This window comes from Spea bombifrons, chromosome 1, assembly GCF_027358695.1.
Source record: "Spea bombifrons isolate aSpeBom1 chromosome 1, aSpeBom1.2.pri, whole genome shotgun sequence".
In the NCBI taxonomy this organism is placed as follows: Eukaryota; Metazoa; Chordata; class Amphibia; order Anura; family Pelobatidae; genus Spea; species Spea bombifrons.
This window is the reverse complement of record NC_071087.1, coordinates 149,530,722-149,551,880: the sequence shown is the minus strand read 5'-3', so window position 1 is coordinate 149,551,880 and position 21,159 is coordinate 149,530,722. Positions and strand designations below refer to the sequence as shown.

The 21,159-nt window shown below is 42.3% G+C and overlaps 1 protein-coding gene across 2 annotated transcripts in view; it reads right to left on the bottom strand.

The window, feature by feature from the left end:
• ARL15 (ADP ribosylation factor like GTPase 15) overlaps positions 1 to 20,083 on the bottom strand; it is a 115,290-nt gene extending 95,207 nt beyond the window's left edge. The window contains exons 1-2 of one of the 2 annotated variants that reach the window (XM_053448061.1): positions 19,906 to 20,083; positions 7,732 to 7,788 (exon numbers count right to left, since the gene is read on the bottom strand). In XM_053448061.1, the coding sequence (XP_053304036.1) occupies positions 7,732 to 7,788; positions 19,906 to 19,917 (69 nt within the window). In that variant the 5' untranslated portion in view covers positions 19,918 to 20,083. The remainder of the gene's footprint in view (positions 1 to 7,731; positions 7,789 to 19,905) is intronic. The other variant, XM_053448062.1, reaches the window with a different exon arrangement.
• Positions 20,084 to 21,159: the final 1,076 nt, after the last annotated feature.

The following is a 21,159-nucleotide window of genomic DNA, read 5'->3' as shown; positions in this document are numbered from 1 at the left end:
AGTTCATATTCCTTAAGACAGGCAACAGGACACAATGAAGGAGAAGATGGAAACGCCGGGTAAGAAACAGACTTGATAGAGGTCTTAGTACGCCTGGAAATATTAAAAGTAACCCCCGAAGGGTCAAAAGAGCGACTGTCAATATCCAAGGCACGAACATCCGCTACCCTCTTACAGGAAATTAGACATAGCAGGGTAAGTAATTTAGCCGACAAGTCCTTCAGAGAAAGGTCCTCATTCCGCGGCCAAGAAGCTAAAAAGGAAAGGACACAAGAAACATCCCACGTAGTCGAATACCGAGGGCGGGGAGGCCTGCTAAGCCTGGCGCCCTTCATCAATCGACAAACCAGCGGATGTTGTCCTACCGGACCACCATTGAAGCCATCATGAGACGCTGAAATCGCCGACCGGTAGACGTTGATGGTACGGTAAGCCCTGCCTTCATCAAAGAGAGACGAAAGAAACTGAAGAACCGCATTCAGAGGTGCAGAAGAGGGATCCAAGTCCCTAGCCAAGCACCAACCAGACCAAACTCTCCAAGCTGATCCATACGCCTTCCTGGTTCCTGGGGCCCATGACTCTGCCAAGAGTCGCGAAGTCGTGTCCGAAAGACCGTGGAATGACCAAGGTCCCCGGAAAGCAGCCACGCCACCAGGCGTAGCGACCCGTCCAGAATCAAAGGATGAGAATGACCCTCCGGACTCAGCAGAAGAAGAGGTGAGTGGGGTAACAACCTGGGAGGATCGACCGACAACTCCAACAGTGGAGGAAACCATGGCTGAGACCTCCAAAGCGGGGTGATGAGCACCAGACGAACACCCTGGCGTCGAATCTGCAGTAAGGTACGTGGTATCATGGAAAACGGGGGAAACGCATATTGGGTGCCCCCGGCCCAATCCTGTGCGAACGCATCCACCGCCAACGCTTCTGGATCGGGTCTCCAGCTGAAATAATGTGGAAGCTGCGTGTTGAGTCTGGACGCGAACAGGTCCGTACAAAAAGGACCCCAGATCGAAGCGATAGAACGGAACACCTCTGGATCCAATCTCCAATCGCTGGAGTCCCGTAGATATCGAGAAAACCAATCGGCCACCGAGTTGTGCAAACCAGGTAGGTACTCCGCTTGGACCACAATGTTCCTGCTGAGGCAGAAGTCCCAGAAGTGTCGAGCCAGATCTGCCAGGGACTTGGAGTGGGTTCCGCCGAAATGATTGACGTACCGCACTGCCGAAACATTGTCCATCCGGAGTCTGATGCAGACGTTGGCATGATCCTTGGAGAAACTGCGGACTGCGAAGGACCCGGCCAGTAACTCCAGAGAGTTGATATGAAGACCGGCTTCTTCCGGAGACCACCTGCCTCCCGTAGTGAGACCTTCGCAATGAGCACCCCAACCGTGAAGGCTGGCATCCGAATCGATGGTGAAATCCGGACGAGGCCCGACAATGGCCTTGCCATTCCACGCTTCCAGATTCCGTATCCACCATCGCAACTCGACCTTCGAATCCGCGTCCAGAGAAACCAGGTCTGCATAGGAGGCTCCTTCGCGAAGATGAGCGATTTTCAAACGTTGGAGAGCCCGATAGTGGAGCGGAGCCGGAAAGATCGCTTGGATCGAAGATGTGAGCAAACCCACAATCCTGGCCAGGAAACGAAGCGAGATGGCCGGGCGCCGTAGAGCACGAGTCAGTTCCTTGCGAATAGACCGAATCTTGGAAGTCGGGAGACTGAGCATCTCTAGATCTGCGTCCACCATGAATCCCAGAAACTCCATCCTGTGGGAAGGTGTCATACAGGATTTCTCCTCGTTTATGAGGAAACCTAGTTCCGAAAGGAAGGAAATTGACAAGTGGAGATGAGATAGTAGAGTATGACGATCCTGAGCCATGATCAGGATGTCGTCCAAGTAAATGATGAGTCTCACCCCTTGCGTGCGAAGCCACGATACCACAGGACGAAGCAACTTGGTGAAACACCAAGGAGCCGACGAGAGCCCAAACGGAAGACATGTAAAGCGCCATTTCCGCGCTTTCCAGTAAAATTGAAGGAGATCTCTCGACCGCTCCGCCATGGGGACCGTGAGGTAGGCATCCTGCAGATCCAATTTCACCATCCAATCGTTCCGTAGCAACAAATCGCGAAGGAGATGAATCCCCTCCATCTTGAAATGCCTGTAACGAACCAACAGGTTTAATGATCTTAAATTGATTACCGGACGGAACCCGCCGCCCTTCTTTTGGACAAGAAATATGTTGCTGACATAACCTGGACTTTCGTCGGAGGCCACCTCTATAGCGCCTTTGTTCCTCAGAGAGGTCAATTCGGCGTCTACGAGCAGTTGATCCTGCTGGGAAAACACAATAGGAGAGGGAAGTATCCGCTGATGCGGGTAAGAGGTCAGTTCTATCGTGTAACCTCGGACACAATTTAGAACCCACGTATCTGCCGTAAGCTCCTTCCAAGATTGGAAAAAATGACGGAGACGACCGCCCACTTGAAGAGGGAAAAAAGGGATGGTTAGTCGTGTACTCACCATAGGGACGTCGATGACCTCTTCCGGAACCCCTGGATCGCCACGGTCTGGCTCGGGAAGGGAAGAACGGTGAGGGTTGTTTGAACTCCCGACGAGGAGGGAGTTGTGTGAAGGCGCCTCTGGAAGTTCTGGAAGAACTGAATGCATTACGGCCGGCCAGACGGCCCCTGAATCTGCCGGCCCTGGAGGAAACCCGAGGGTCAAAAACTCTTTTCATTGATGACTGGGCTTTGTCTAGCGCAGTGAAAGCCCCAACAAATTGTCCCAGTTCTTTGATGAAAGAATCTCCAAACAGGAGGCCTTGTGCATCTTTTCCTGCCTCTGACAAAGCGAGATTGGCCAATTTTGGTTCTACCTTTAACAGGATGGCCTTACGTCTCTCAATGCAGAACGACGTGTTCACATTCCCCGCAATGCAAATAGCCCGTTGGATCCACCCCAAGAGGGTGTCTGGGTCAACAGATTCCCCTTTCTCTTTGGCATGGGAAGCCAATTCAAATAGTTTAGTTAATGGGCCAAACACATCCAAGTGTTTATCCTGGCATGATTTAAGGGCAGACTCTAAACCCTTCCTAGGGTTCCAGCCAGATTTGGCCAAATATTGGACCATTTTTGGGTCCACGGAAGGGGTTTCACAAACTTTATTAGGGACAATGGGGCGTGGGCATTCTGCCCGTAATTTATTTCTCGCTGATTTAGATAAAGGGCGCCTGACCCATTTTTCGAGATATTGGGCAATATGGGAAGATGGTACCCATTCTGAGGAGCGAGGGTGGTGAAGACTCTCCGGGTCAAAAAGGCAGTCACCCTGAGGATCAAGAATCCCTGGTGAGGATGAAGGGTGAGAGACCCTAGGGTCCTCTTGTTTGGGGGAACCTGGTTCCAAGGAATCAAAAGATTCCTCCTCCAAATCCTCATTGAAATCAGAGGAATCCTCAGGTGATACGACCTCCTCAGCGGAGTCAAGCTCCGAATCCGAGTCCTCGGGGAGTGTCTTAGCACACTTCCACCGCCGTGCCCGTTCTGCCTGGCGCGGATAGGCTCTCTTGCGTGCTAATGTCACGCTATCTAGGGCGGTATGGACATCGCCATGTTCAGTGGTTCTGGAGGTCGGGGGGTCAAGGTGCTTTTGTTTAGCGACAGCCTTTTTATGAACTGTCACTTTTTGAGGTGCCGAAATACCTTGGTGGGCACATGTATTGATTGCTTGGGCAATTGACTGCGATAGAGTAGAAGTCATAGACCCCATAGCTGCCAAAATGGCATCAGAAACGGATTTTTGTAAATCTAAATGAGGCCCAGAAGAAGGATGGGGATCACTACTCCCACTGGCCACAGGCATATTAGGCTCTGAATCAAACTCACTGAAGGAGAGATCATTATCTGCCTGAGAAGGCACATCTTTAACAGGTTTGGGCATGGTAACAGCCGGCAATAAAGAAATAATAAAGTATATATTTAAATATATATTTAAATAATATTTAAATAATATTGTGGACGGGATTTAAATGAAAATTCGGGGAAAAAAGAAGATAAAACAAACTGTCCGGACAAGAGCACTAGGTTGGGAGCTTACCCCTGCCTAGGTGCACCAAAAAACACTGACCGGAGGAAGAGAAACGACCGCAAGACCGCCGAGCAATAGCTAACCGCGTGTAAATGAAAACCGCGAAGATCCTGAGGAGAAGACGGCAGCCGCGCGCATGCGCGGTCAAACAAGAAAAACGTCTCAGAGAGACGCGAGCAAAGAGAACAAACCGCGGCTGAACTACGCCGGCCACATAACGAGGGAAGCAGTAAGGTAGAACATATCGGGAGACCAAGGTAAGTAAAATAAGTTGGAATAATAACCCGAAACGGGGGAAGGACACCTAAAATAATCGCAACCGAATGGAAACCAAGGAAATAACGAGCATAAAAATGAATAAATACGATAAAATAAATACGATAAATCAAAACCAAGACCAGGAAACAAGCAGAAAATATATATAACCAAATAAAAACGGTATACAGAGCAATTGTAGAGCAAATACACTGGATGATACTTATCTGATCCAGTGAGCAGCAAAGAAAGAGGCGGATTTCCGGGAGGAGACCTGTGTTATACTGTATACTGTGTGATGATTGGCTGTTGGGGCCATGTACTGTTCTTATTTTTTCTGTTAAATTTTCTTGCTGCTATTTGTTCCAGTAAAGAAAGAGTTAAGCAATAGGAGCCTCCGTGTCTTGTTATAAAATGTAGCTTTTGAAACACCATTCCTAGTGCTGCTAGATTCATTATGAATTAATAAAGGATTCAAAACATCAGTGATATCACCCATACTAGCAGGTAACATTGGCTATCCAGTGTGAATGTACAGTAAGCCGTGGAACCTCACAGAATCAGTCACTAGGGGGCGATCTTAAGCATGAACAGGGATGAAAATATTTAAAAAGCTGCAAAAAGTGGGGTAATTCTAGATCCCCGATCATATACACAAATACGTTTTAGTGATCTTGGGTGCAAGTTCCTATCATCATTTAAACAAGGGTTAAACACGCCACACAAACAATACCATGAACAACGTCTCTAGACTGTAAGCTCGTTTGAGCAGGGCCCTCCTCACCTGTTGTCTCTGTAAGTCAATTTGTTAAGTTACATACTACTTGTTATGTCCTGTCCACCCATTGTACAGCGCTACGGAATTTGATGGCGCTATATAAAACAATAATAATAAAGTAAGCACTGTTTCTGTGGTTCGATGCTACGTTTTACCCTATCTTTATACCGCAGCAGTCGTATTCGGTTAATTGAGTTTCATGTTATCGTTTAACAGACTTTATGATTCATATGACTTTAAGCTGCAATGGTAGTTACACAACACGTATTCCCACAAGGCAAATGGCAAGGCTGGGGTTATTTGGTGTAAGATTGACCATGTTTGCATTTACAACCCACTGTCCTTTTCATTTTTTTTTTTACTTTTATTATTTTCCATTTGTTTTGATGGCTTTGATAGTGCCAAGCAGGACACATCTGTACATGGGGGAAATTAACTTTCCAATGTATAACAGAAGGTATAAACCAACAGGCGGGATGCCGAGAGTAATCATAACTGGAACATTCCAATCATTTCCCATCATCGACCTGGTGTAAAACGCAATAATTAGCAAGACCTCGGATTTTCAGGTCCAACTGGTCCCCAAAAACAGGCAACGGAAATCGTCCCTGGTGGGCCCAGTGATCACTTTTGGCAGAGGTGACGTTGCTGCAAACAATGGGAAAAATTTCCAATTTACCACAACCCATACTGTTAGTGCATTTAACTCTTTCCTTCAATGTAATTGGTAGCCTTCAGTTCAGTCATGTAATTATTGATGAGATTGTTCTGTGTCGTGAGTTACTCACAAGCTTCTACATTTGCTTAGATCTCATAGCATTTCCCTCGTTTCCACTTACCTGCCTCATCATCTTTGGGGCATTAGCAACACACATATCATGATCCCTTGCCCACCTTGGCTGACCTCCTCCATAAAATAAGGATTGCGTGGAAATAAGAGCACTGTGAACCAATCTGCCTCAAATTACAATAACGAGTTATGTTTCGGCTCGTCCAAGGGAGCTTCTGCAGCAGGAAGAGTTTGCAGGCCCTGTATAATGTATAGTTAAATTAGTGGGATTTATCCATCGGATTATGATTTATACAGGGCCAGAGAAGCCATTCTTGCTGGAGAAACTTGCTAGGGATCAGCCTTCATAATGTACAGTCAGTGAGAATACACAGTATTAACATTGAGAAGGAACAAAAAATTAAATAATTTTCACACAGGGCCCTATATCATTTATTTTGCTATTTAGACCAAAACTCATTCAAACTCCAGTGATATAGGCATTAATGATTTAAAAGCAGTTTACACATTTCTGTAAGAAAAAGGAAGAGGACACAGTTTGCCAACATTTAATCTAGAATAAAGGAGGAGAATAAAGGATTGCAACTATAGAGGAAGTTTATGTGTTTCTAAGACATATTACATCAAAAGGTTTCCCTGAACAGATCAGAAAATACTTTATATTAATAAAACAAATTATATCATAATAAACAATAATACAGTATGGAAGATTTTGGCATTCACACAACCCTCCACCTATATCCTGTTTCCTGCACCAGTTGTAAATATGTTGCTAAAAATAAAAAAATAAAAATGTATATATTATACGTGCGTGCGTGGGTGTACGCGAACGCGGGTGTGCATGTGCGTGTGAACAGTTACACAGTAAAAAAAAAAAAAAAAAAAAAAAAATGAAAATAAAAAAGTCAGAGCACATGCAGAAAGATCTCATATGCTCTGCGAGAGGACAGAGTAAATGCATTCAGATGTTTTCCTAATATTGTTATTTGTGTACCGGCGACACACAGCGAGAGCAGCCGCAGGTAGCAGAACCCACCCTGTCCACGGAGCTTAGACTCATCAAAAAAAGAGTTACTGAAAAGCAACCCATTGGCTGCCCCCAAATAATGTCAAGATTTTCGTTTACCGTCTAGGATAAACCCCTTATCCTGACCAGTTATTACCACTTGCTATACCCAGCTACATGGAATACACCCATGAGAATAAACCCCTGCATCAACATTTAAACAAAGGAAGCATTCCATTAAGAACCAGAGGGTTTGGATGCACCATGTTATGTATTATACCACCAATTTATCAAGCGTTGAGCCATGCATCTCTAGAACAGTAATATATTAGTAGCCACCACAAACATCAGAAGTAAAAGGTAAAATTCTGGAAACTCTTCATGAACTTTGTTTTAAAATGCAACACAAGGACATGTATATACAAATCACATATGCTTGTTTTAAGCAGGGCTTGGCAAATGCTGGCCTGAATTAATTTTGTCTTATTTTGTTTTTCCATTATTTTTTTTTCTTTGTAAAAAAAGAAAAAAAAAAAAAGTTTGATAAATTGCACATTAATCGGCCCAGCCTTGTTTATAAACTTAAAAACAAAAGCCAGCAATTGAAATGGATGATGCCATTTAAAAGAAAAAAATGAAACACACATTATTAAAATAAAATGCAGACTTTGGATTGGATGGGATTCTCACTTCAAAAAAAAAAACAAAAAAAAAAAACATGCTTGTTCAATTCATGCCATGAGCAAAAATAGCGATGAGGCACGTTTTTTGCCACAAGCGTGGTACGGAAGTAAGAGCTTACCGTGTAAGCGGCAATTCTACAAACGGCAAATGTGATCTGGGTGCATTCTGACACTGTCTACAAGTTAAAAGACAGAAGATGGTTACCTAACGTAACCAGATATCTATCCATCGGCAATCCTGGAAGAAAAGATTCAAGCATAAAGATTGTTCTATATGGAGAAGGAAAGATGAAACATAGGTCTGGTATATGTTTTCCATGCAGTATACAGATGAATGACATTAAAAATACAAACTGTACCAGGAGTTCTAAACATAACCTACATCAATAAGGGCTGCGTAATATAAACCTTCAAAACAGTCTTTGCTTCTGCAACTTAGAGATGAGCTGGTTTCCCATAGTAACTCGTGAGACGACGCGCTCAATAAAAACGGGTCAACAGATAAGAGAACAGACGACTGACCACGTGCAAATCCACACATGCTAACGTATTGAAGCAATTCTACTAAGGTGACACGTAAAGGAGCAGCACACGGTTATAAAGTCTATGAAAACGTATAGAGAGAAATAAAACGATCATTGGTCAATTCAGGTGCACATGTCGGACAGGACAGATACAACACACTGTACGGAAAGTGAATACGAACACACAACCTTCTTACATTTAAGTGACGCGCCAAACTGCCCAGTGGGATGTCCATGTCTACTGGCCAGGAGGTCAGATGGACCATTGAAATCAAAGTCCATTCTGAGTTAAAGTGTCACACAGACATTAGGCGATATCACATTCTTTTAAAGGAAGACGCAGAGGAAGCACAGAATTGGACACAGGATTCAATAACAGAGCTTACAGTTCAAACCGGTCACAATGGTCAAACTAGAACTGTAAGCACTACCACAACATCCACTACAAGCAACCCTTAATGTAAGAAGAATACCACTGTTGTTTCAGTAAAACAATAGGGCTGTGTTACCTCCTCCGGTAATTTTTGTACTAATAATCTCTAGATGTCTGTAAGTGGCCTGTAAGGTCCATAGAAAAGAAGCCTAAAGAAGCAGCACTGGAGCTTTTTGAAGGAGTTTTCCATGCAGCGTCATTAGCGTGCAGTCCATACACCCGTATATACCTTGATCAGTAACACAACCATCAGCGAGTGACCCAGAGACAGGCGGAATTAGGTTATAATAATACATTTAAAATTTCCATACAGAGAGAGAGCTGCCTTGTGAGAGTTCAAATGAAATAACGTTACAAGATCTTACCTGCATATTTAACGTAGAGTATAACTTAGTTCAAGCGATCCTTCTCTTCTTTTACCAAGCACTTTCTTTGTATGTTGTAAAATCTACGTGTACATTTGAATTGAATTTGAATATTTTAATCACTCTTTACTTTTTGTTGTGCCCCGCTGCATAAAGTCTGCCCAGATTCCCATCGATAAGAGAAAGCATACAAATAAACCATAAATCAGCAAAAAAGATAAAAAAATATTTATAAGACTGTCACACAAAGGACGCACCCTTGTTCAATTTCGCAATACTAGCCTGCATGTGATAATCTTAGTAAACAAATTAAAACCAATGAAACCTAGCAAAGGACCCTTAGGTAATCCAACGTACCCTGAATGTAATCATTAACAACATAAAGGTCTTGTGTACAAAACATTGTTCCTTACACGAGTGCCTTAAGCAATCATGATCCATTAAACAATGGGTTCTGCAGCAGCACCGCGGACATCTAGAGCTTTAAGAGTGAGCACTACGGTAACTGCTAGGGGCTGCCTTTGTTATAAAGCAGGATGCCCATTCATAGAAAACGTGGGCTTTATGCATCTTATCTGAAACCCATCCTTGAGGCTGTCCGTATTCCAAACAGAAGAAAGAAGAAAATTAGTGATGCATATGAAACAAGTCTCGGTAATATCTCCAGTATCCCAGAGACTAGACTGGCCCCCCATACAGTACAAAGTATGTTACCTGCATACGTCCTACATTTTACAGAGCCCGTCATGAATCTTTACTGTTCTAGTAAAACCATATGTTGGTCCAATCTTTCGGGTGCTATTAGATGATATGCTTTGCAAGACGATAAACAGGATGCTTAGATCAGAAATGAATCTTGAAAATAAGTCAAATCAACATTATCATCATCTTTTATTTATCCAGCGCGACAATTTACACAGCTCTTCTTATAATATACACACATCTAGAATAAGACAGACTAATGCAGACTGATTATGTAAAGGGGCCCCTGCTCGCAAGCTTACAATATTATTCATTCTAAGCTCAATGAAAGTAGGCCTTAAGAGGATGTATTGATGGATTGAAAGAAGAACAGAAGCTCAGTCACACTTCTTTATGCTACTAAGAATATCGCCTATCAACATGCACAGAACCATTAAGGACAACCATTACACAGGTCTTCATAAAATGATTAATGTTATAGAGTAGCAACAAAAAATCTGGGGGTATCACTCAGGCAACCACACTGAGAATCAAACGACAGAGGACATTGTGCCCTTGCCATGCTGACAACTGTCAATAACAAAGCAAAATAGATCCTTCCAAAAAAAGTAGAAGAACCCTTCTGGAAACTTGTCTTGCGGCCTCTATATGCTGACAATGCAGGTGTTCTCAGAACACTGCAAGGACTTTGTAAAGGTTAGAAGTCTTGACATGGCCTTTGAGGGCAAACAGCTGAGAGCCACCAAATCAACATGGACTTGTGTACGAGTTTGTCAAAGTACTTCTTAAGACTGTTTGACAACTAGAACTACTTTTAAAATGCACCCATTACAAAATGAAGTGAACATGTTCTTTAAATACTAAAAGGTACACGAGACCCGATTTGCTGTGTAGCTTTTGAAATGCATACATTTTTCAGTTTAATAAACCAAATAAAAAGGGTGTTTAAAGACTACAATAAGCAGCGGTGGTTTTCCCCCTACTACGCATTACATCAGGGATCTGAATGGCACGACGGGGCAGAATCTCTATGTGGTCTTAACGGACATGTTGAGATTTGCATGTACACATACTGTATGAACATGTGAGAAACCTTTGAGAGGATTATCCCTAAACACCTTATGACCTTTACAGTGTTCATCCCCTGCCGATGAACATACTAAGGCAGCTTATGTATCATGTGGCTTTAGCCACTCCGATTCTGAACACATCACACACCTGTCTGAATAAAGAGACACTTTGTAAATGCGGTATAATCCTTTCCCAACAAATCTGAAGCAATACAGGAACTAACCGTGTATTATGTCAGTCCCCAAACACAAACACTGCGACCGGCAGCACAACATATAAATGGCTGTATTGTTATTGTGTATTTTTTAATCATCCTGAACACGCAGACATTCTACGGTGACCAGGCAGGCCGGCGCGTGAACGCATTGACAGAAAATACACAGAATACAAAAAAGTGAAATATAGAACACATAAGAATGCTTCAAAATTAATTCCAGAGCTGTATTCTGCTACCAACAGATACGTAACTTCTATTGGGTAATAACCCTTTCCATGCCATACCGTTGTGGTGTAAAAGCGCTGTAAATTGTCTTTCCATGCAATGTAAAGTTTGGCAATTGCCTACAGTCCAATGTCTACACCGATCAAAAAAAGAATGCTTTACCTTTAACCCCTTAAAATCCAGGGCTCTTTCTACATTACAGGATAGGAGCAATTTTCATGTTTTTACTATGTCTCTGCCCCCCCCCCATATTAGTGCAACCACACAAATTATATAACGGGGGGTGGGTTTCTGGCACAAGTAGGGCTTTCTTTTCAAACCATATTAATAAATGTAATTTATTTTGTAATAAAATGAATATATATAATCTGTATAAAGCTACAACCAAGGGGAAAAACATGCAAAATACATTATGTTGTCCTGATTTGGAAAATGTTGTCCATTATAGGGCAAATAATACAGGTTGCACATTCCTTTTGTTTCCCTTTTCCCAGATTTAGCATGGGTGAGACTTTAATACTGGTCTCAGATATCAAAATGACCCCATAAAAGTAAATGTAACTGAAAAGAAGGCAGCCCAGGATGTTGTGTAATTAGTCAGTGAAATATTTAGCAGGAGACCCGATTGGGGTCTCTACAGACCCCTTAAGTCCCTGCCGCATCAAGAGGATTCCCTGGAGAGGTCAGTGATGGCGTCGCTGGAAGGATATGCCCGAACATTTAAATCCCTGCAGAATGTAACGGCGCTCGATTAGAGCGCTGTCACATTCGATCGGACAGCTCTAGCTCATTCATTTTGGCCCCAGCTGGGAAACCGGGATGTCTACCATAAGGTGCAAGCGTGCTCGTCTACTAGATTGGGTCTTACTTTGAGAACATGCAGAGGAGGTTTGATATGCTCGCTATACACAACCACTCATGTAAGAATCAGATTTCCAAGGTGACTTCTAGGAATATCAAAAGTGCAATAACAGGTCATATTGACACAGGTGACACCAAAACACAGAACCTCGATTATCTTATCTGAATATACTGCTACAGACTGAAACCATGGGTTTAATGAAATAGGAAAGAACAATGAACCATTATTGCTACGGCTTAAGCTACATTGAACTGGAAGATTAAGTACTACAGCATCCCGTTACACATACAAAAACACAAATGCTCTTATTCTTGTTTAAACACAAACAGGTAGGGAAGAAGGAAGTTTACCTTTGCTGTTTGTACATCCAAAAGTCTGCCTAACATTCAAGGTTTATTCACAAAAAAAACCCAACTTCTACACATCAAGATAGTGGATCTGACCCCACTGATCAATACGGGTTTATCTAAAATCGATTCGGTGTTACTTTAGTAACTATAAGCAGATTCCATTTGGTAAGAGTGATTTAAAGCAGGGATATTCTCATCCCATTGATCGAGAAAAAAACTCCACCAGCACTGACCCTTCAAAATAAATAAATAAATAAACCAAGACCTAAACGACAGTACTAATAGGCTTCTTTATATGACGCAGCTAACACAAACATGCCTCTGAGTCCAGCACTTTAGAGAAATGGGACTTATTCTTTTATTGGATCCGCATCAGGCTCTTTGGTGCCTTTAGCCGACAGCAAGAATTGAGATCGTGGCTGCATTATCATAAGAACTTTTAGATATTACTTGTATAAAGCAAGGGCACGTTTTACACTACAAATGCAAACTGCTTGTGTAACCGGATTACAAGGTAACACAACATATTTAAAACTATACACCAAAAATGCTCCATCGCTGCATATTGCCCATTATTACCAGATGACCAAGTACCACAACAGGATTAAAGGTGTTCCAAATCTACCCACACATTGAAGCATGAAAATATGAATAATATAGGACATATATAACGGCCAGACAAAAACATAATGACATGAATTCAATTCTTCCATCCTTCAATATAATGACAACATCCCTAAAAAGATATACTACTCACTGACAAGAGTGCAAAACGAACCTCCAACATGAGAGGGGGGCATGCATAAGAGATCTATGCCATGGGTTGCTAAAGGTAGAAGAAAAAAAAGGTTTGTGTAGGGGCAACAAAGGGGCTTCTTGCCTGTGGTACTCTTTGGTCTAGAACCGGCCCTAATCAGAGAAAACACACGCGAGTGATTGTACATTCCAAAACCATTAGCTGGGAGAAGCTGTCCCCTCCTGTTATTTTAGGCATGTGATATACAAGTGTAGAAAACTGTAATGTAAATTTAATGGCAAACTAGGTTAGCGCTCCATTAACCCACACACAAGCAACCCCGAGATTCCTATTTTAATCTTTAAGTGTACTTTGTGTTATTTCCTCTCTCAGAGTTCTTTGCGGTCCCCCATGATTCTGTTTATTTTCTATCCAAACAATGAGGGACTGGAATCACAGCTTCATCTAAGGCTCTCATGTTGTTCTATCCCAGGGAGCATGTTTCTGTTTTCCAATGGCCCAAATTCATTTAGGAGTCGCCTTCCAAGAGGAACAAGAAGCAATGTTTGCTAAAGTGAAAAGGAATGTACTTGTAAACAGGGGTTTAGAGCTCCTTATACTACTTACTGCATACAGTTAAGAGCATTCTATAAATATAGCACTGGCAATTTGCGTAGTGATAATGCATATAGTGCACTGCCATAAGAAAGTACAGTAACTGAATACCAGATTTATCTCCAAAATATTGGGCTTTATTAACCCTTTAAGGACAGACTATATATATATATATTTTTTATTTTATTTTTGTTTTAACATTTCTGCGGGGCTCGTGTTTAGCTGTAATGTTATTCTCTCATTTACTGAACCCATACAAATTATATATATTGGGTTTTTTCCCCAGGACAAGAAGGGCTTTTTCTAGATAGCATCATTATGATATCATCTAATTTACAAAAACGTATATAAATGTTTTATTTTATTTGCAAAATCTTGTACTCATCTACAAACGCTAATGAAAAAAAACTGCTACATAGATTATACTTTTTGTCTTGAGTTCAGAATACAAAGTGTTTTTCCATGCACTAATTCTGTTATCAGTTTTTGTCAAACTTTGCGGTAGCAGTTTCTTTTATGTACACACACACACAAATTGTATCTTGGGTATGAATTTATAGCTCCTGGTATACGTCACTGTCAAACCAGGAGCAACACATCCTGAGTACAGTGATACATGCTCAGGTTTCTTGGGTTGTTTGGGGCTAAAAGGCCACATTTGGGAGGTGTGCATTTCCATTTCAGTTTGGAATTTTGACATCTGGTCATCCTGCCCCATGTGATATTTGGTATTTTGTTTTGAATGGGTGAATCTTGTTAGAGGCAGCACGTCTTTAACAGGTAGCGCTTTAAAACACTCCTAGAGCGATCAAACAGCCCCCTGACTTTTTTTGTGTAGCAAGTGCCTCTATATAGAGGCACTTCAGCAACACTAGCTGAGCTTAGGAGGTGATCGTTAGGAGGCTAAAACTACTTTTTTAGTTTTTAGCGACTGGCAGCTGCCATAATTGAAAGACATATAGCCTTTCAATATGGTGAATACGGTGAACCGTACATATTTGGTGTTGCTGGATGCCTCAATGTTGAGGCATTGCACCAACACCAGCTGAGTGAAGAAAGCACTCGATTGTTTTCTACTCTTGTTGAACCCCATGATGATATGCCAGACGTAAGGGTGTGTGTTTCTGTGACATGCTTGGCACATTAATTATTGTCAAGAGCTCAACTAAAGGGGCAGTTGACAGAGTTTGCAGGAGAGTTGTGGTTTTAATTATCTCATTTCACTATTCGCTAGGCAAGGTCCATTCTGGAAAGTTTCTCCATCAAGAAATACAGGTTCAGCATAATGCATAATTTAAAGGGTGATTACCGATTTAACTATACATTATACAGGGCCAGTAAAGCTTCTCCTGCAACTGAAGCTCACTCGTTTGTAACTTATGGTGAAGAGCTCTCCTGTCAGTGTATTTAAATTAACAGATTCCAATGACAATATAAAGTACAAAAATCAAATAAATTAATATCCAGAGCACACACTCTTTTAGCAGAAACGGGAGAGATTCCAGGTCTCCACTCTCATATTCCATGCTGTGGATTGAGATTTTATTCCAATATATACACCGGATTCTTTATTTGTGGAATCGTTAAGCTTATCGTTTAGGATTCATTCTATAAAATATAGTATAACATGATATGGTGTTCTAGATATTGTTTTATTTGATTAGTTGTAATGTGTTTTGGGACACGGCTATCTATTGAGCACTAAAAATATTTTTATCATAGTGAACATATGCATTGCCGGTGTGAGTTCTATTTATCAAACACGAAAGCTGTAGTTATCAAACCACGAGAGACAGCAGGAAAATTAGTACAATAGTTACCAAGTGGGCAACACGTATATCAAACAGGATTTCTATTAATAGCCTCTCTTTAGATGGTTGCTTTTTAACTTACCAAAAATAGAAATGCCTTGCCTAATGGATTTTCCAAACTATTAGTGCCTTGCAACAAGGTAATAGGGTTACTATCCTTAAAATTATATATTTTTCATGGAATACATGCCTAGCCTGCACACTCTTATTTAACACCGAGAAAAGTATTTTTCTTCCGTACAATATCACAAAGGTTCTAAAGCTTCAACATCAACCCGAGATGCATTACGGAATACAATCAGGATACCTTTACGGACTGACAAATACTTGGGTTTCCTGAGACATGCCATAAGCTGCAAGAAAGGAACAAAGCAGCTGCGAAAACACTGGTTCATAAAAATACCATCCTTTCTAAACGAGAAACATGCGCACAATAAAATATAAAAGCCATGCAAATGCAGCTAAAACCCATGTAAGTTGGCATCACTGGACAGCTACATTTGTTTTTAGGAATCAGAATTTCGTGCAAATATTTCATTCACGAGACGATCTTTCCCAGCAGCTTCCCCCTACAACTGTGCATCATCAGTGACATGTATCTGCATGACGTCATTGCTCTCTACAGTGATGGTTGGACTCAGAAAAGATCCCTGCTGAAACCTGTCCATGCCATTGGGATGTCAGCCTACTAATGTGACAGTCAGAGGTAGAATGATTAGCTGCTCTACAATGTATCACACAAACACACTCAGCAGGACACCACAAACAGGCAAGCATGTATTTTTATAGCCAATCTTTGTTTCCTTTTTTTCCATTTTACCTCTTCTCTCACCTAACCAGGTTGAGGACTCAATCATCATGACAGATGTGCATATACAGGATAAACCCCACTTCTTATATTTTCTTTTAAAATGTGGTTCATCGTGTGGTATGTTATATGAAGTAGTTCAATGCCGCTGCAATGTCAGAAGCTAATGGTTGTAGAAGAAATGCTATCAAAAGTACCAGGTGAAAGAAACATGAATATTTTAGTTACTGAAAGAGTAAAGCAGCCATTAGCGCTGTCCATAAACGTAGAGAAACAGCTTCTCAGAGTGGTCTTTTGCTACGGTTGTAGTTGCGTACTTCACGGGGCATTTTATCTACTTCACTATAACCACAATTTAAATTTGATTAAGTGCCCTTTGCAAGTTGCCTGTAGGGCACTGTGATTTGTTTGTTATAGAGAACCTCTGTCAAGTTAGCATTACAGCCTAATTATTGTGAATGGAGCCTTAGTAATGTAAATAACAGATTAAACTTCCTGGATCTGCAAACAGGAACAGCACAATACGCAAGGTGCCATAGCACTCAAATAAATGTACCTGCTTACTTAAACGGTACACAACCGCTAATCTGATCGCGTATAACATTAAAGGGGCACTCCATCTGTCATGTCAATTTAATGCAGAGGATTTCAGTGTCCACTTAAAATTACTGTTTCCAACCCCCTCTCCTATGCTTCCAGGAAAAGTGCTGAACACATTTACTGCTTGCTACCGCGCATGTACAGTATTCTCACCATAAGCCAGGATCTTACATGTGCACGAGATGCTGGGGTCTCAAAAGACACCCTCCATGTGCAGGTAGTGCTGGATGTACATTTACAGATGTCAGACTCGCATAACATCAGGGAGGAATGGAGTAAGAGATTATATACATATATATATCCATAGAGCTCCATATAATAGAAAAATAAAGTTAGTTATCCAGCTCTGAGACTTTTTCAGTCCTGCCATTATGTAGCACAGGCTGGAAGCCAGAACATTAATTTTGTAGGAAAAAAAATAAGTAAAACAAATCAACCTTAAAAGACACCAAGGACCACATAATTTAGCTGCACTTGTACTGCTAGAGGCAGTATTCCGGGGAGAGTTCTGACTTGATTGACCTCCATTCCAAAGATCCCCTCTGGTTTTCTTACCAGTCTAACTGTGTTAATTCTTTTGCTTTTGAAATGCTACAACTCTCCATAGTTAAACACATTAGGGTCCAATCATTAAAGGAAGGGCTTGCTGGTTTCAACTCTCTCTTTTCCTTATGAAGGACTGGCACGATTCTCCAGCAAGAAGGGCTGAGCTGGGCCCGTATAATGTAAAATTCAACGGACGAGAAGACAAAGAAATCCTCTTGATTAATTACACAAGGCCAATCATGCTCTTCCTGCAGCGGAAGCACCTAGGGCAATGATGGAGAACGTTTTTGGGCCCAAGTGCCCAACTTTCTGCATCAAACCAAGTTGCAGACCTCAAAGTACCAACGCTGCATATTAAACACGCAGAGGAAGTTTTTTTCTGGTACAAACCCAAATGCGAACCAGAACTCTCCAACAAACACTCCTGTCAATCCTTCAGCGAGAAGACCCATATCTCACTGGCAAAGGGCTAACAGCATCACGTGGTCAGTTTTGCTACATTGTGAATATATATGCAACTCGCCCATATGACATATTCCAGTGATTTACTGAGCATTTGCGATAAAGCAATAACTATGTGGATGTACACATTGAGGGACGTTGAGATATGTTTGGCCCACTGATGCCTTGCTTTACTCAACAGGGTTTATTCACTGAAGCAGGAGTTGCCTTTTCAACTTGTTGACATATATACATTACAAAGAGCCAACGTCACTGAGATTGTCCTGCAAGAAGAGCTTTGTTGACCCAGCATAATGTATAGTTACATAGATTTCGAACCTCAAACTGGATACACATGCAGGGGCAGCTTCCCTGATTCTTGCAGGAGCAACTGGACAGGGTTGGTCCTTATAATGCGTTATGTATTCAGTGAGTTGGAACCACAACCTTCCTGCAAACTCAAACAATGAGACCCTCAACATACAAATATAATTTTTTAAAGCCAATCTATTCTTTAAATATAATAAGAGACAAATATGCATTCTACGATTATGTATGTGAATAAAGGCATTTTAAGTGAAATGAATGAAAGAAGCGACTGATTATATTACAACATGCAAAAGAGTAGCCCAAATAATTTATTGTGGTTATTAAACATGCCACCATTCATTCCAAAAACATACATTAAGCTAAAGGCTTATAAGATTTTTTCATGAAACTGACCAATGCATGTCACAAAGTAAACCTTTGAGTGGGTTTCTACGGATGCTGGGCATTATAGTCCAAAATGATATTTTAGATTGTAATTTCGTTAGAACAGGGCTGTTCTTCACATTTGGGTCAAAGGATATATCCATATTAACCAAAGAGTAACTGGAGTTTTTAATCAAAGATGATACGTTTTATTGGGTCAATGTACATTGGCCCAATAAGCTGTGCACAAGCTTTTGGGACCTTAGAGGCCAATTCTTCAAATGGCTCTTCTATCAGACTCTGGAGGACCCAAAAGCTTATATAAACGTCATGTAAATACATACACTTGCTCCAACTTTCTGATTAATGTATGTACATGTAATGCAAGTACAGTAAGTTCTATGGGCTACATTTATGCATGTTGTAATATGATCACTTCTTCTGTTCATTTCGCTTAAAAATGCCATTCTGCAGAATATGTTGGTTCTATAAAATCAATTTTAATAACAGCAGTAAAAGTTACTTACGCCTGCTACACAGAGACTTCAAACCATAAACACAAACGTAAAAAACTGATTGTAACCATTCACATACGACAAACAGATGCAACATGTAAACTACCCATATATCATTTCACAACAAGCAACAACATTAAAGGAGAAATAGAAACGTTAACACACACATGGAATGGAATGTTCATGGATGTTTTCTTATTTGCAGGATTATTTGTAAAAGTCATAGTATGTGTTAAAAGTATATAAACTGTCAGCTGAACGCGCAAATCAGCAGGTACCACGTTACTCTGCCACCAATACGGGGTGCGAGAATTGGAAAAATAAGGCCAAGCACTGAAGAAAGTCATAGAGCGAGCCGGGAGGCATGCACCCTTACACCTGGTAACACAGGTAATGCATGTTCTGTGTGCATGCAGGAATTCCCAAGCCGAGCCCCCACTGCAGACACCGGTGACAGTAAGGCAGCCACTGCCCTCATTACCCATTCATTATGCCTGCTGCTGAATGGCAAATCACTCTGCCCCAGAAGGCACTTTAGCTCAGTGGAGCATGGTTTATGGCACCACATTCCCAACTAACAGCCTTAAACATATCTTTAGGCATCTAATAGCAGCCAAATGGCCTGGGCTGGAGCTTGCCTTATTGGCCTTTAATAGCCCCAGCAATCAGATAAAAGCATAATACTGAGACCATAGGAAGCGGGTGACAGGAGTCAGGGCAGGTAATACAAAACACAAAGCTATGCCCGTGAGCAGTGCCAGCAGCGCGTGTGAACATACCATGTAATCCATGGACTCATGCAGCGGGAGAGGCGCCCTGTTCCAGTGATAAGTGCCCGGCTGCTGTCTTGGGTCACCTGTTTCTGTACCGGGCGCCCAGGCGGGTCCACTGCTGCCGCTGCTCGTTGAATAATAACACTGTGGTAAAGGGCTCAGGTCTGGAGCGCCTCGGACTGCCCCTTTCCTCCACTCCCTCCTCCCCCGGCCCTCTCACATGCCTGACGACCTGTGCTCCCCGCCCCGAGAGGAGGCAGAGCCGCGTGCACACACAGGAAGCCGAGCATTCGCCCCGCCCCTTTAAGGACTAAGCAGGAAGAGGGAAAGTTGCCGGCAATGGTTGCCTAGCCAAGCCCCCGTAGGCCAGGCGGTCACGCCCAATAAAATACTCCCAGCCGCTGGTCATCCACCCCCCCTTCGTCACGAGTCACGTGATCGGCGAGGGTGCTGTATGGTTTAACGTCTTCCTGTCTGTTATGGCTGCGCTCCTGAAGAACCAGGTTTACCGGGGCAATGCTTGTCTCTCTCCCCCCCCTCTAGCTGTCGCCAAACTATAGCTCCCACCACTCCCAGGCTCTTGCAGTTATTGTTGAAGTTTAAATCCACTAGCCCGTTCCGAGATGGCTGAGAAGAACGGGAATTGGGTAGTAGTGACAGATGTTTAGGGTCGGGGGGTTTATGCTCCATAATCGTGACTGACAATTATGTACAAAAAATGATTATTGAGCGGCTTTATCACCATAGTAACCAGAAGAATGTCTTAATGGAAAAGCATTACAGATCTCGTTTCACGTAGGCATATAGTGTATTATGTCTTTTTCAGATAGTAGCACAGTCCCCACCCTTTTCCTTGTCGTTTTCTACAAATAAATAATTGATCACGTCATATTAATATAGTCGATAACTACATGCAGTGATGTGTTTTGACTCTAGTCCTGGCTCCTGAGCCAGATGACTGCCCCCGCGGACCCTCACTACTTGCTTCAGCAGTAACCGTTCTTCCAGTTCTCCTCCTTGACGTCCTGCGGCACCAGATACAGCATAATGTGGAGCCTGTTCCCACTAGGCACGGACTTCCATAGTGCCCGGCTGGCCACAGAGTAAGAGGTGTGCTGGAGTGCCTGATCGCCCAATAGGGCAACTTGTCCCCAGTTAAGCAGTAGAGGGGCTGCTACCACCTCAGACCTGCCTCCCAAGCCTAGGCCTAATTGGCCAGAATATGCCAGGGTGAAGAGGCAAAATGTCAGGGCCACACAG